This window comes from Anomaloglossus baeobatrachus, chromosome 3, assembly GCF_048569485.1.
Source record: "Anomaloglossus baeobatrachus isolate aAnoBae1 chromosome 3, aAnoBae1.hap1, whole genome shotgun sequence".
In the NCBI taxonomy this organism is placed as follows: Eukaryota; Metazoa; Chordata; class Amphibia; order Anura; family Aromobatidae; genus Anomaloglossus; species Anomaloglossus baeobatrachus.
Genome location: NC_134355.1, coordinates 70,633,651 through 70,648,021, shown reverse-complemented (window position 1 = coordinate 70,648,021; position 14,371 = coordinate 70,633,651). Strand labels below are relative to the sequence as shown.

Genomic DNA, 14,371 nt, shown 5'->3' with positions numbered 1-14,371 from the left:
ACCCTTCTCGCTGAGACCCTGACCCGCGTGATGACGTGGAGGGTCTCTCCCAGCGAGCTCGCTTAGGCGGCCTGGGACTGTCATCGGAGTCAGAGCCCTCAGCCTGTGATGCCTGGGACCCCCTTGAAGTACGGATTAGTTCCAACTGAGGGGGACCGGGGAACATAGGCACAGCAGTGTCCATGGTCTGAGCAACTGGCCTGGACTGCAAGGTCTCCAGGATTTTTGTCATAGTCACAGACATTTTATCAGCAAAGACTGCAAATTCTGTCCCCGTCACCGGGGCAGGGTTCACAGGCGTCTCTGCCTGGGCTACCACCCCCATAGGCTCTGGCTGACGAAGTGCCACTGGGACTGAACATTGCACACAATGAGAGTCGTTGGAGCCTGCTGGTAGATTAGCCCCACATGCTGTACAAGCAGTGTATACAGCCCGTGCCTTGGCACCCTTGCGTTTTGTGGATGACATGTTGTTGTCTTCCCAGAGCAATATAGGGTATACAGCCAAGAAGCGACCGTACAGTGCAGTATATATATATATATCTGGTACAGGAAAAAGTACACCAATACACACTGTGGCACTAGTGGGGCCAGCACTAATGTGCTGCTTACCGCCCGCTAAACGCGGGTGTGTGGTCGCCAGAAATCCCTAGTCTGGGTCTCCCAGAGCCTGTGTCCGTCCCCCAGCCAGACTGCATGCAGGAATGGCTGCCGGCGTCCTGTGGAGGGGGGGGCGGGCCCTGGGCGTGCCAGACCAAAAGCGGGAAACCTGCGTCCCACTGTGCCTAGTGAGAGGGCTGGAGCATGTAAATAAGGCTCCAGCCCTCGGCGCTGAGTAATCGTACAGCGTCTCTCCCCTTCCCTGATTGACAGGGAGGGGGCGGGAACGAAGCGGAGCTAGGCCGCAAAAGCCGGGGACTAAATTTATAAGCGCCGCCGCCGTAAAAGCGCGGTCGGCGCTAAGTCCCCGGCGCACTACAAGTCCCAGCCGCGCCGCCGCTCCGAGAGTGGCCGGCGCGGTAGTTCCCAGCACATGAAGTCACACAGCTAAGCTGCTGTGACTCAAACCCCAGCGTACAGCGCTACTGTCCCCGGCGCACTAACACACCCAGCAAGTCTGGTGTGTGCGTGCCCGCCTGTACGGGGACACAGAGTACCTGAAAGTTGCAGGGCCTTGTCCCTGAACGGTACACAGCTCCGTATCCATCAGGTTCACTGGGTCTGTGGATGGAGCCCGGCCTCAGGGCTTGGGGGCCGGTAAGATCCCACTTCCACAGAGCCCCTCAGGGGGATGGGGAAGGAAAGCAGCATGTGGGCTCCAGCCTCCGTACCCGCAATGGGTACCTCAACCTTACAAACCACAAGTGGGGTAAGAAGGGAGCATGCTGGGGGCCCTATATGGGCCCTCTTTTCTTCCATCCGACATAGTCAGCAGCTACTGCTGACTAAACAGTGGAGCTATGCGTGGATGTCTGACCTCCTTCGCACAAAGCAGAAAACTGGTGAGCCAGTGATCCCACTGGGGGTGTATAGCCAGAAGGAGAGGGGCCTTACACTTTTTAGTGTAATGCTTTGTGTGGCCTCCGGAGGCAGTGCTATACACCCGATCGTCTGGGTCTCCCAATGGAGCGCCGAAGAAAAATAGCATTCCACTCGGACCAATATTACTCTATACTGCCATGAGCGTTTTTTTTTCTCAGCCCTAATCAAGCCAAGAAAACAATCGCATCATTCAAGTCTATGGGGGGAGAGAAACATCGCATTGCACTCGCATTACACTGGTGTAACTCGTGTGCAGTGTGATTCTGGCATCAGCTGATAATGAAGGAGATAGGGAGATAAATCCCTCCCTCTCCTCCGCAGCGCCGGCCCTGCCCTCCGTAGCTGTGGTCTGATCGCAGGATCAGACCACAGTCGCATGACCCTTGGCTCCCACTGTGCTGTGAGCGTGAGCAGAGTGTCATGAGAGGACTCACACTAATCCCCGTGTGGCCTCAGCATTACAATTAATATAGCAACGATCTCTTTGCGGCTGTAACAGCTTCCTCTCTTCAGGGAAACTTTCTACAAGATTTTGGAGCTCATCATTAGAAGTTTTTTTCTCATTCATATGAATAGCATTTGTGAAGTCAGAGACTGAACTTGGAGGACAGGACTTGACTAGCAATCTATCTTCATGATCATCCCTAAGGTGTTGGAAGAGGTTAAGGTCCAGGCACTGTGTAGCCAGACATGTTCTTCCACAATACTCCCCCAACCAGGTCTTCATGAACCTTCCCTTTTGTGCACTGGGCAAAAAAGGTGAAACAGAAAAGGGTCTGCCTTAAACTCCTCCCACAAAGATGGAAGCTACTGATGTCTAAAATTTACTGGAATGCTGAAGTATTAAGATTTTCCTTCAATTGAACTGAAGAGCCAAAAAGGCCCCTTTACACACAGACTTTCTAGCGATCCCACCAGCGATCCCAACCTGGCCGGGATCGCTACAAAGTCTCTGGTGAGTTGCTGGTGAGCTTTCAAACAGGCATACCTGGAAAACGACGCAACAGCGATACGGACCTGCAGAACGACCTAGCTAGTTATTGGGGACGTTGTAAAGCAGCTTTTTGAAAGGGAAGTCGCTAACGAAGTCGCTGTAAAGTCCCCTTTACACACAGACTTTCTAGCGATCATGCTGCACAGCGGGAAACAAAGGACCAAAGAATGGTTCTGAACGATTTGTAGCGATCAGCAACTTCACAGCGGGGGCCAGGTCGCTGATGTGTTTCACACACTGCAATGTCGCTGGGGAGGTCGCTATTACGTCACAAAACCGGTGACGTTACAGCGATGTCGTTTGCGATGTTGCAGTGTGTAAAGCCACCTTAAGACATCCCCTGAAATACATCCCCAGACCATTACACCTCCACCATCTATCTTTACAGTTAACACAGTGCAATCAGGCAGGTAAATGTTCTCCTGAGATTCACAAAACCCAGACTTGTTAGGCTAGGTTCACACACTGCGTTTTTTTGACGCGGTGTTTGTGCGTTTTTGCGGCAAAAACCGCACAAAAACGCACCCGCGTCAAATAAACGCGGCAAAAAACGCACGCGTTTTGCGCGATTTGGTGCGTTTTTTGCTGCGTTTTTGCTCACTGCGTCTTTATGCGTTTATTATCAGTGAACAAAAAAAAGGTCTGATGTCATTTCCTTCTTCAATATGTTCTTCATTCTCCACTAGTGTATGCAGGAGAGCAGACAGCTGCAGAACTACATGGCTCAGCATACTCCATCCAATAGTGTATGCAGGAGAGCAGACAGCAGCTGTCGAACTACAAGGCTCAGCATCCTCCTTCCAGGACTGTATGCAGGATTTCTTTGCCCCCCCAAACAAAAAAAAAATGACGTGGGCTTCGCCATATTTTTGTATGCTAGCCGGGTACAGAAGGCAGGTACGGGCTGCCCCCAACCCCCAGCTGCCTATTTGTACCCGGCTGGGAACCAAAAATATAGAGAAGCCCTTTTTTTTTTATTTCATGACTTTCATGAAATAATTAAAACAAAAAATGACATGAGCTTCGCCTAATTTTTGTGTCCAGCCGGGTACAACTAGGCAGCTGGGGATTGGAATCCACAGTGCAGGGTGCCCATGCTTTCTGGACACCCCCGCTGCGAATTGCAGTCCGCAGCCACCCCAGAAAATGGCGCTTTCATAGAAGCGCCATCTTCTGGCGCTGTATCCACCTCTTCCAGCTGCCCTGATGCCGGGCGGCTCACTGGGTAATAATGGGGTTAGGGCTAGCTGTATATTATCAGCTGGCCCTAAGCCCGAAATTCATGGTGTCACGCCAATATTAGACATGGCCACCATGAATTTCTAGTAAAGATAAAAAAAACACAACACACAGAAAAATATTTTTATTAGAAATAAAACACAAAACACAATTAGTGACTCCATCTTTATTGAAATAAAGAACCCCCCTCCGCAGTAATCCTGGGTCAAAGGTCCCGCGCCGTCCAATCCAGATCCAATATCATCTGATCGGTTTGCTGGAAGGCAAAGCGATCAGATGATGTGTCAGGTTCTAGGGGCTGAAGCACATCACACATCAGCTGATTGCATAAAAGCCGTTTATACAATCAGCTGATGCATCGGTAAAAAAAAAAAAAAAAATACTCACTTATGTGCTGATTACCGACAGCTCCTAGAGCGATTGGAGGAGTCTGATCCCGTCCGATCGCTGCAGCAGCTGCCGGTAATCAGGGATGACGTCTCCTGACGCATCCGCCGATAACCGGCCGGGCGCCGGCGTCACCCCGAGACTTACGATCAGCTGACGCGTCAGGAGACTGCTTCAGGTGATCCATCGCCAGGTCCTGCATCCTGCAGGCATACGTACCCGGGGAGACTGCACACACCCGGAGCGGCAGTAACGGTAGGAGGATCTGGGAGCGGGCATGGCACCGGGAGTCTGCAGACAGGGGAGTATGACCTTTTTTTTTTTCTACTGTTAACTTTTGTTTTCGCAGCCGCTTCCACCTCCCGCCCAGACATGGCGCTGTACGGCAGCATACATGCACAGGACCGGAGGTGGAAGCGGCGGTGATGGTACCGGGAGGATTCACGCTTCTGTGTTTACTGACAGATGGAATCCTCTTCCTGTACACATCACTTTACTACCCACCTCCTGCGTTTATAGCTGCGTCTTTGGTCTTAGAAACGCACTAAAACGCACCAAAACGCACCTATTTGCGTTTCTCATTGCGTCTTTCAACATCCCATTACATTCAATGGATGAAAAGCGCAGTGAAAAACGCGGGAATAATTGACATGCTGCGTTTTTGTGGCACCACAAAAATGCAGCTGAAAAAAAAAACGCTGTGTGTAGACAGTAAAAATGAAAACTCAGACTTTGCTGGGGAAGCAAAGTCAAGCAGTTTTCTGAGCAAAAACGCACCCGAAAACTGCGCAAAAACGCCGCGAAAAATGCACTGTGTGAACTTACCCTTAATAAGTCTTCCAAAGAAAGAAGTGTGATTTGTCAGTACAGAATCCAGTGGTGTGAGCTTTCTCCAACTTTGACTGTGGTCGTTGTGCTTGATGATGTATTAAATACAATTAGATGAAAAGAGGATTCAGCTCACCTATTCAAAAGTCCATGAACAGTGGTCAGTGCACGGCAGAGACGAGCCGGCTCTCGGGTAGGACTTGTATAACAAAAGCAGAAGATTTGTCCAGCATTGAGAATTGCTATGAGTAAGAGCTCTTATAAGCTCGAAATGCGTAAGACATGTTTTTTATGACACGATTTTAAATTATGCACAATAAAAGTGAATTTTAATGAAGAAGCAGCCTAACGTGGATTGAATAATCTTGGAAAGTGCTGGACAAATCTTCTGCTTTTGTTATACTTGGTGATGTATGGCTTGCATGCAGCTGCTCGGCCATGGACACCCATGTTATGAAGCTTCCAGCACATAGTTGTTGTGCGGATGTTGAAGCCATATGAGGTTATATTCCGCAGTTATGGAATCAGCAGAGCATTTGTGACTTTTCCATAATTTCACATAGTATCTGCTAGGACAGTGCAGTGCCTGTATGTCTCCCTCCCCCAGTGGGGACGCCGGCACACTCACCTTCCCAACCACTCAACGGTGGCTGGTCCGTCCCCTGCCACCGATTCTCGGGGCCTGCACACGCCTCCTGGGAGTTCCCTTAGGGCATGTGCTTGCACCTTCACTTAAAAAGCCAGTTCACCCTAACCTGGAAGTGCCTATAAGGCCGATGATTAAGATGTGTGTCCCAATACTTCGTCCATATAACTTATTTAGCATCTTCATAAGAAATTTGACCAAAAATGTAAAATAAATTACTTTATTTTTGGATTTGACCCAAAGCGTTGAAGTTCTCAAATGTAAATGTAACAATCCCATTGACTTCAGTTACTGGTATCACACTGTTTCTCCTCTCAGATCTCATTTACCAATGCATGGCAAATTTAATGGGTGAAAATTATTTTTAAAAGTAATTATTTTCAGAAAAAAGTCTTCAATTCAGGCAGAACAACTTTAATTTGTCCATAGCAATACATATTAATTTTCAAATAGTGGCGATATGGACAGAGAAGATTTGTAGCCTTTTTTGGGGCCTAGTTAATATCTACAGACATATAATTGTTGTATTCTTCATCTGCATTACGAACACAATCCCAGGTTTAACTGGGGAATCAGGTATCTGAATTGTTCACTATCCTAGGTCACAAAAACTGCAGTTAGGCTGGACATTGCTGCTTTAATTCATTCGAGACCGGGCTATTTAACCCTGATCCTGAAAACGCACATTTTATTTATTTATTTTAAAGCGCTATAAAAATTTTCTTGTTCAAATAATTTTTGCATTTTTTTTAGTAAAACACAGGGCTTTATTTTTATATCAACTATGAAAGTGTTTGTTTTACTATATTGGTGGAAAAATAAGTGAAATAAGAGTCAATTTTTTATGATTTTTTTCAGGATAACTAAAATAAAAACAAAAAAAAAACCACATTAAAATTTTATTCACCATTCTATGACTTTTTTTTTTTTTTTTTTTTTTTTTTTTTTTTACAGGAGTGGGGTTAGTAACAGCAGTTTGAATTAACAGTAGCATTTTTAAAATTACTTTTAGGCTGTTATTTTTTATTCATTTAATTTTCATTTTCTTAACACGTTGTTCCCCCCCTAAGGTCATAAAAGCCATTTAACTATTAAAATATATTTTTATTTTCATTGGATTTCCCTTGCAACTGGGGCTGGTATATTAGCCTCAGTTACAAGGGAAATTCAGCCTCCTGTCTGCATGATAGAGTCTCCTGTGACCCGGCCAGCTCCTGCTCCCTCAGTATACACAGTGATTACATGGCCGCTGTGTTTGGAGGAGAGGAGGAAGCCTCATCAGTAGAGATGAGCGAAACCATAGTTCGGTGTTTGTTTTTTTTTTTTTTGTAAAGTCTGTGTTCGTGTTCGGTACAGAGTTCTGGTGCTTTACGTATGTTGACCACTCGCTCGAGCATTGCTGTTATCAGGTACGTTCGGTGCTCAGCCCAGTGCGAGCCACTTGCAGCGTTTGATTGGTTCCCCCAGTGCGAGCCACAGAGTTATCATATGCAGTGTGCACCAAAATAAAAATAAAAATATGGAAAAACCCCTCCTACCCTCCCCCAGAAGTGCTCTGTTTATGGCTAGCTGCACATGCGCAAAGACCCAAACTGCCCAATTAGTCGGTTCAGGTCAAATTCTGGGTCCCAAACCCAACTTTATCTAACAGATGGCTGAACCAGTTGAACCGAACTTTCACAGGTCTGCTTATCTCTACCCATCGGCGCTTCCTATTACTGCTTAAATAGAGTTGCTTTAGTGCTATGTATATAGCAATGGAGAAGGCACAGACCGTAATAAACGGTCTCTGCCTTCTCTAAAAGAACTTCCAACTGTCTCTAAGGCTATGTGCCCACGGGATTCTGTATCTGCGGATTTTTCTGCATCAAAATCCGCAGCTTTCCCCCGGAATCCGCACCTTTTCATAGGTGTGGATTTTGTGCGGATTTTGTATGGATTTGATGCGGATTTTGCGTTTTTTTTTTTCAATTGAATAGGCAAAATCCGCACGAAAATCCGCAACAATAATTGACATGCTGCATATTTTTCCGCACGAAAATCCGCACGATTTCCGTTGCGGAAAAATCCACAGCGTGGGCACAGCATTTCCCAATGCCATAGAAATGGCTGGGGAGTAGCTGTGCTGCAGATTTCTGGAAAATCTGCGGCTTTTCCGCGAGAAATCCGCAGCGTGGGCACATAGCCTAACACCCGGATCTCCACATCCGCAGATACATGGTCGCGTGTAGCTGTGCTCCTATACAGTGCCACTTTACAATACTACTATGAATTGAAAACCGGATTATCCAGACATTTTAGATCTATCAGCAGATAATAGGGACCAGTAAATCCAGCTACTATACTTTAGTGTGACATTTTCCATAACCTGAATTCACATTTACATCCGAGGCTCCATTTGGAACCTGTGTCGCAAAAGTGGTCATATTTGCCAGATAAAATAGTACCAGTTTGTGATACACAATATGATGGACAACATAATAGGACCAATCGTTTTTATAGTGTGTGGCCAATTTATTTCATTTTTTATTTAAACCTTTTTTTTAATAATCATGAAATAAAACAATTTGAACTTGAGCAAAGTTTTCATTTCTTTCGGCTCTTACCTTTTTGTTGTTTTCTTTAATATCTTGAGGATTGAGGGACTTGTAGTCACTGAAGGAGAAAATGGCAAAGTAGGTACAAACAAAATTTGATATAAAAAAAATAATAATAATAAAAAAGCAGTATATTTTTTTTTAAACAAGTTTCATAAGAAAAAAAAGGTCATTGAATAAAATCATGTGGCACGGAGTAATTTTTCAGCAATTCAATCAACAAAACTAATAGTGTGGAAAATTAAAATGGACAAAAATATATTAATAAATAATCTGAATATGGCTGGTTTCAGCGCCTACAGCTTTTTGTCTAAAATAGGAGGCAAGGGCCAGGGACGAGCTTTGACAGCCAAATTTGCCATGTGGTAATCCCTTGTCGTCAGTGTTCAAAGAGCTACAGGCTTATTTCTCTCATCTCATTTCAACACGAACAAAATTTTTAATAGCATCTTGAGGTCAGTAGTTTCTATAGGATTAAGGCAAAAAAACATCATAAATGAGATGGCAGCTTAAAATGAATGGGGAACATTGATAGTCAAAAGGTACATGATATTAACCCTCTGCAAATCGGCATTCCACATTCCCTGGGAGAACATGGTATACATATGTTGGCATTTCCTTTCAAGGTGGATTTTATAGGTTTTCCATACTTACATCAAGTCCGGCCTAAAGTAGTTTAATATTGCACAAAACGCCAACCCATTCCTCCAGGAGGTGGTGAAGTTCGTTATTTTTACTCCTCTGTAGGATTTTGTTACTTCTTTGCACCATGCGAGCAGTGACTGGCTGGCATTGGGTTGTCTACCTAGAGTTGGACTTGGTAATGGACTTGGCTGCAAAGAAAAAAAATAAAAATGATTAAATGCAAATAAAAAAAATGGATGCAATTAAAAAACACACACAACGTTTAGTAGAAAAGGTTGTCTGGGGTTAGAAAATCATGGCTCAATTTTGCATGGTGTTACGGGTGACACAGTCATGTGCTTTCTGGCAATAGAAGGTCACAGCATTTGGCTGTGCAAAATGCTCCCTGACATTCTATTGTTCCTACTGATAGTATTTATTTGAACAGGCATCTGTCCTGGTGGATTTTCATCTCTCCCCTTTTGGAGCCAGCAGGAGCTTGCCTTCCACCCAGCTGCTGATCATCAGTACTCTCTTGGAGGTTAAATACTTTATTCTTCCCTGGACTGGTGATATTATTCAGTTCATAAATAAACTTGTGTATTTCAGGGCATGTTACACGCTTATTTTCTTCTTTTCTTCTCTTTTCTGTTTTTTTTTTTTTCTTTTTTGCTGCTTCTTTGCCATTTACAAGAAAAATGCATTTCTATATAATGCTTTTAAATTATTAAGGAATTGGTTTGTTATTGCAAAATTTGTATGTAACATTTAAATCTAAGTCTTTCTTGTTTTTCTGTACCGTATGTTTTCTAATAAAGAAAGATTATACATACAGTGGAAACTTGGATTAAGAGTAACTTGGTTTAAGAACATTTTGCAAGACAAGTAAAGATTTTTACAAATTTGTAACTTGGTTTAGAGCAATGCTTTGCAATAACAGCAAATTCTCACCGTGCACGCTTCCGATTCTATCCTTTCACCGCGCTCTGACCTGCTCTGGGGGTATCTTTCTGTACATATGTAATGTATACAATATACCATTGTAAAGTACAGTATATACTATATAGCATGTCTATCAATTAGCATTTGTGGATTCAGTACTGTATTTTCTTTCTACTAACTAGTACAGCACATTGCTTGTACTGTAATCTGCCTGGGCAGTATTCTCACCCCACATTTGGTTAGTTCTGCCCTTATTTTGGGAAGAATAGATTTGGGGGGTGTTTGTGTATTGTACTAGAATAAAAGTTGTCATATTTAAACATAATTTTTTCTCTCTATAGTACCTCCCACACTCCAACAATTCTATTGTAAGTTAATGTGCAGTTTAATGTTTGCTTTTTACTGTACAGTATTTTGTATTAGTGTACTGTAATAATGCTGTATGAATAAAACACATTATTTTGTATTACTGTAATAAGTTTATATAAATACAATAAATATTTTTGGGTTATGGAACGAATTGTCGGTTTCAATTATTTCCTATGAGAAAATTTGCTTTGATATAAGAGTAACTTGATTTAAGAGCACACTCCCGAAACCAATTATGCTCGTAATCCAAGGTCCCACTGTAATACACAAATCAAAAGTCTCTTCTGTAACCTGAATAAATAAGTTTCCCAGCTGCCTATTACAACTTACAGAACAGACACAAACTCTTATATAAATGTCCTGTTACAGCATTTTATAGATATTCACTTAAACACTAAGAAAAGGGTGGGTGTGATACTCCTAAAATATAATAAAGCACTTACACAAATAGATGTACACTAAATGACAAAATGTTAGAATGAATCAATACTAATACTTTAATTACAACATGATCATGATAGAATTAAAAGACATAAAATACAAGGATGTGTTATCAGACAAAAAAAGGCTCACGCTGGATCGAATGTAAAAGTGTGAAAAGGCGAGAATAATCACTGATCACACACTGATAAAGGGCTGGTTGTATGAATTGGAAATGGTTAAGAAAAAAAAAAACATCTCCTTTTGAATAGATAAAGTATTATTGCAACTATCCTTAAAAAACAAAAAACAAAACAAAAAACACTAAAAGCAGAAGGAAGATATTGAGGCCAGACAATATATAACAAGGTAACATTTAAAATATATTACCTAGATGTCAAAGTGCTGGGGGTAAAGAACTATAAAAGGTGGAGTAAGAAAAAGCTCCTTCCACGTATAAAACTGAACAAAAACACAGACCTTAAAAGGGAACCTGTCAGCAGGTTTTTGCTATGTAATCTGACAGCAGCATCTCGTAGGGGCTGAGCCTCTGATTCCAGCGATGTGTCACTTAAGTTTCTGGATGCTGTCATTTGATACGGTTTAAAGACATACAGTGGAACATTGCTTAACGAGAACAATCCGTTCTGGGACTGTGCTTGTTAACCAAGTTACTCGTTCAGGAGAGCAAGATTTCCCATAGGAAATCATTGCAATGCAGGCAATTCGTTCCACAACTAGTTAAATGTCCCATCCTGGTCCCCTATTGTGTCATTCCACACATGCACAAAAACACACAAACACACAAACTCACACAAACACACAAGCACGCAAACATTATATGCTCACCTTACCTTCCGTTCCACTGCTGGCCTCATGGTACTTGTAGTTCGCCGCGAGCACGTCGCGATGTACCCGGGAACTACAGGAACCATGAGGCCGGTGGTGGAACGGAAGGTAAGGTGATAATAATACTGTATGCGTGTGCGTTTATGTGTGTTTGTGCGTGCTTGTGTGCGTTTGTGTGGACTGCAAGTGCGGGTCAGAGCGCGGTAGATGGACGGAACCGGAAGTGTGTGCGGTGAGTATTTGCTCGCACAGCAAAGCTTTCTCGTAAACCGGGTTACAAATTTACAGAAAGCTTTGCTTGTTAAGCGAAATTCTCGTTAAGTGGGTTACTCGTTAAGCGAGGTACCACTGTAGTACTCTTTGTGTATGTAAAGTTTTGACTTTGCAGACAGTAAAAAAAAAAAATCCCTTAAATTCTCTCTCTCTCTTCATTCTGGCATTTGGGAAATATAAATAATTTTGGTTCCTAATTGACCTAAAACGGGAAAGGTTACTCTGATTTCATGTCAGATACTGAGAAAAACCTGCAGATGTGTCTTTATAGAGTGGATGGAAACTTCTGGTTTGAAATGTAGATACACAGGGGCAAAAAAAAAAAAAAATCGCTTGCTGGTTGAAGGTTGCCCAGATTAATTTCAGAGGGGTTATCGTCAATGAACCTGCCCCTATAAGTGAATTGCTCTCTATCTGAATGCATTGCCTTTCCAATCTGCATGGGGCTGCGACCAGCAAAAACAAAAAAGAAAAAAAAAAAGCCAGAACACATCAGTTCCTAATAACTCCCTTTAAGCTACCTTTATACACACTTTTTCGCAACATTTTTGGCCAAAAAGTCATGGTTGCCAGCAATTTGTGTTTATTTTCTTGCATTTTTTTTTTTTAGCATTTTCTAATTTTATTTATATTGTGCTTAAGAAGGATGTCATTGTCACTTGATAACTTGATCACTTCATATGAAAACTTCAATTCAAATGCTTTAGGCTGGTTTCACATCTCCGGTATTTTGCCGGAAGCCGTATCCGGCACAAATACATTACAGGTTACATTCATTTACAATGGAAGCGCGACACCGTGCAGACACCTGCGGTTGTGTATGAAGCAGGTGTCCGCACGGTGTCGCGCTTCCATTGTAAATGAATGTAACTGTACTGCATTTGTGCCAGATCCGGCTTCCGGCAAAATACCGGAGATGTGAAACCAGCCTTAAAATTTACAAGTCATTTATACATGTGATTCTATCAGGATTCTTAGAAGCACATAATTGAAGTAAAAAGCCACAAAAAAAAACAAAACAAAAAAAAAAAAAAGAATACTTACCGTAATAGGTGTGATCTAATGAGAAAAGCTATATCTAAAACAGTTTTTCCCAACTGCATATACTAAGCAAATCCTTAAAACATGCACTGTTGGTGGCTAGAGGACTGGAGTTGGGGAACTCTGACCCAGAGAATGCTGCATATTTTGAAAATAGGAACAGAAAAAAAAAGGAGCTGATGAGCAGTACCTGAGAGCGGCCACTCGGGGTGTGACTGAGCGCTGGTTTTCTTCTCTATACACTCTTTGCTAGAGGTGGTAAAAAGCTGACTGGTGAGGGTGACAGTCTCCCACTGATCGGATACTCCAGGGGTGGGACATAGGTGCAGCTATCCTGGGGTCCGAGAGGTAAGGGGGGGGGGTCTTTTCCCACATCCAAATCAACACAAAGCTACTTTCAAATGCAGAATCATTGTACTACAAAGGTCCCATATACTGTTCTTGCAAAGGAGCCCTTTTCTGTGTCCACTACTGGGATACTCTACCTATCCTATACTTCATCAATATCATAATAGCAGAAAACCCTTTTAAACTTAAAGAAGTTGGTCCAGTTACCAAAACTGATTTTTTTTTTTTTCTGATAAATCTTGCTAATATGTGCCCCTCAACACATCTATTATGTTTTTTCAGCAAAATTACCTTTTATTGTGCACTAGCAGCACACGGTCATTGCTGGCTCCAGCTCTGATGGGGTTAATCTCTCCTCTGACTTCCTGTGTTCAGTTCCTACAAGTCCCAGAATTCTTTGTGGCTCTAGGGCGGTGTCTGGCTTATCTAACACACCCATTGTGTCTAATACACCCACTCTGCTCCCACCCAAACCCTCCTCCCTGCCTCTTCCCAGTGGATGCACTGAGATCAATCATACAGAGACAGCAGCAGCTCTACACAGCCAGGGGAAGAAAGTGTGTGTGCGCGTATATACAGTGTATGTGTATGTGTGCGCGTATATACAGTGTGTGTGTGTATATACAGTGTGTGTGTATATACAGTGTTTGTATATACAGTGTGTGTATATACAGTGTGTGTGTATATACAGTTTGTGTGTATATACAGTGTGTGTGCGCGTATATACAGTGTGTGTGTATATACAGTGTGTGTGTGTGAATGTGTATGTGTATGTCATACTCACCTGTCTGCAGGGTCCCGGTGCCATGCCTGCTTCCAGCCCCTGTCTCGGTAGCGCCGCTTCGGCTGTGTGCAGTCTCCCCGGGGCACGTACGAAGCTTGCAGGACCTGACGGTGGATCACCTGATGCAGTCACCTGACGCATCAGCTGATCGATTCTCGTGGTGTCGCCGGCTTTTTCGCGCCCGGGTCGGCTATCAGCTGATCCTGCCGTCAGGGGACTTCAATCAGCTGATTACCGGCAGCTCCTGCAGTGATGGGCCAGGATCAGACTCCGCTGCAGGAGCTACCGGTAATCAGCACATAAGTGAGTATTTATTTTTTTTTGCACTGATGCTTCAGCTGATTGTATAATCGGCTTTTATACAATCAGCTGATGTATGATGTGATTCACGTAGTTTAACCTGACACATCATCTGATCGCTTTGCCTTCCAGCAAAAACCGACCATATGATATTGGATCCTGATTGGACGGCGCGGTGACCCTAACCC

At 43.4% G+C, this 14,371-nt stretch overlaps 1 protein-coding gene across 7 annotated transcripts in view; it reads right to left on the bottom strand.

Annotated features, from left to right (window-relative positions):
• Window positions 1-14,371, bottom strand: part of EHBP1 (EH domain binding protein 1) — a 536,928-nt gene that overhangs the window by 281,599 nt on the left and 240,958 nt on the right. For all 7 annotated transcript variants that reach the window (XM_075339243.1, XM_075339247.1, XM_075339245.1 and 4 more), the window contains 2 exons: window positions 8,888-9,066; window positions 8,243-8,291 (listed from right to left, as the gene is read on the bottom strand). In XM_075339243.1, coding sequence (XP_075195358.1) covers window positions 8,243-8,291; window positions 8,888-9,066 — 228 coding nt within the window. The remainder of the gene's footprint in view (window positions 1-8,242; window positions 8,292-8,887; window positions 9,067-14,371) is intronic.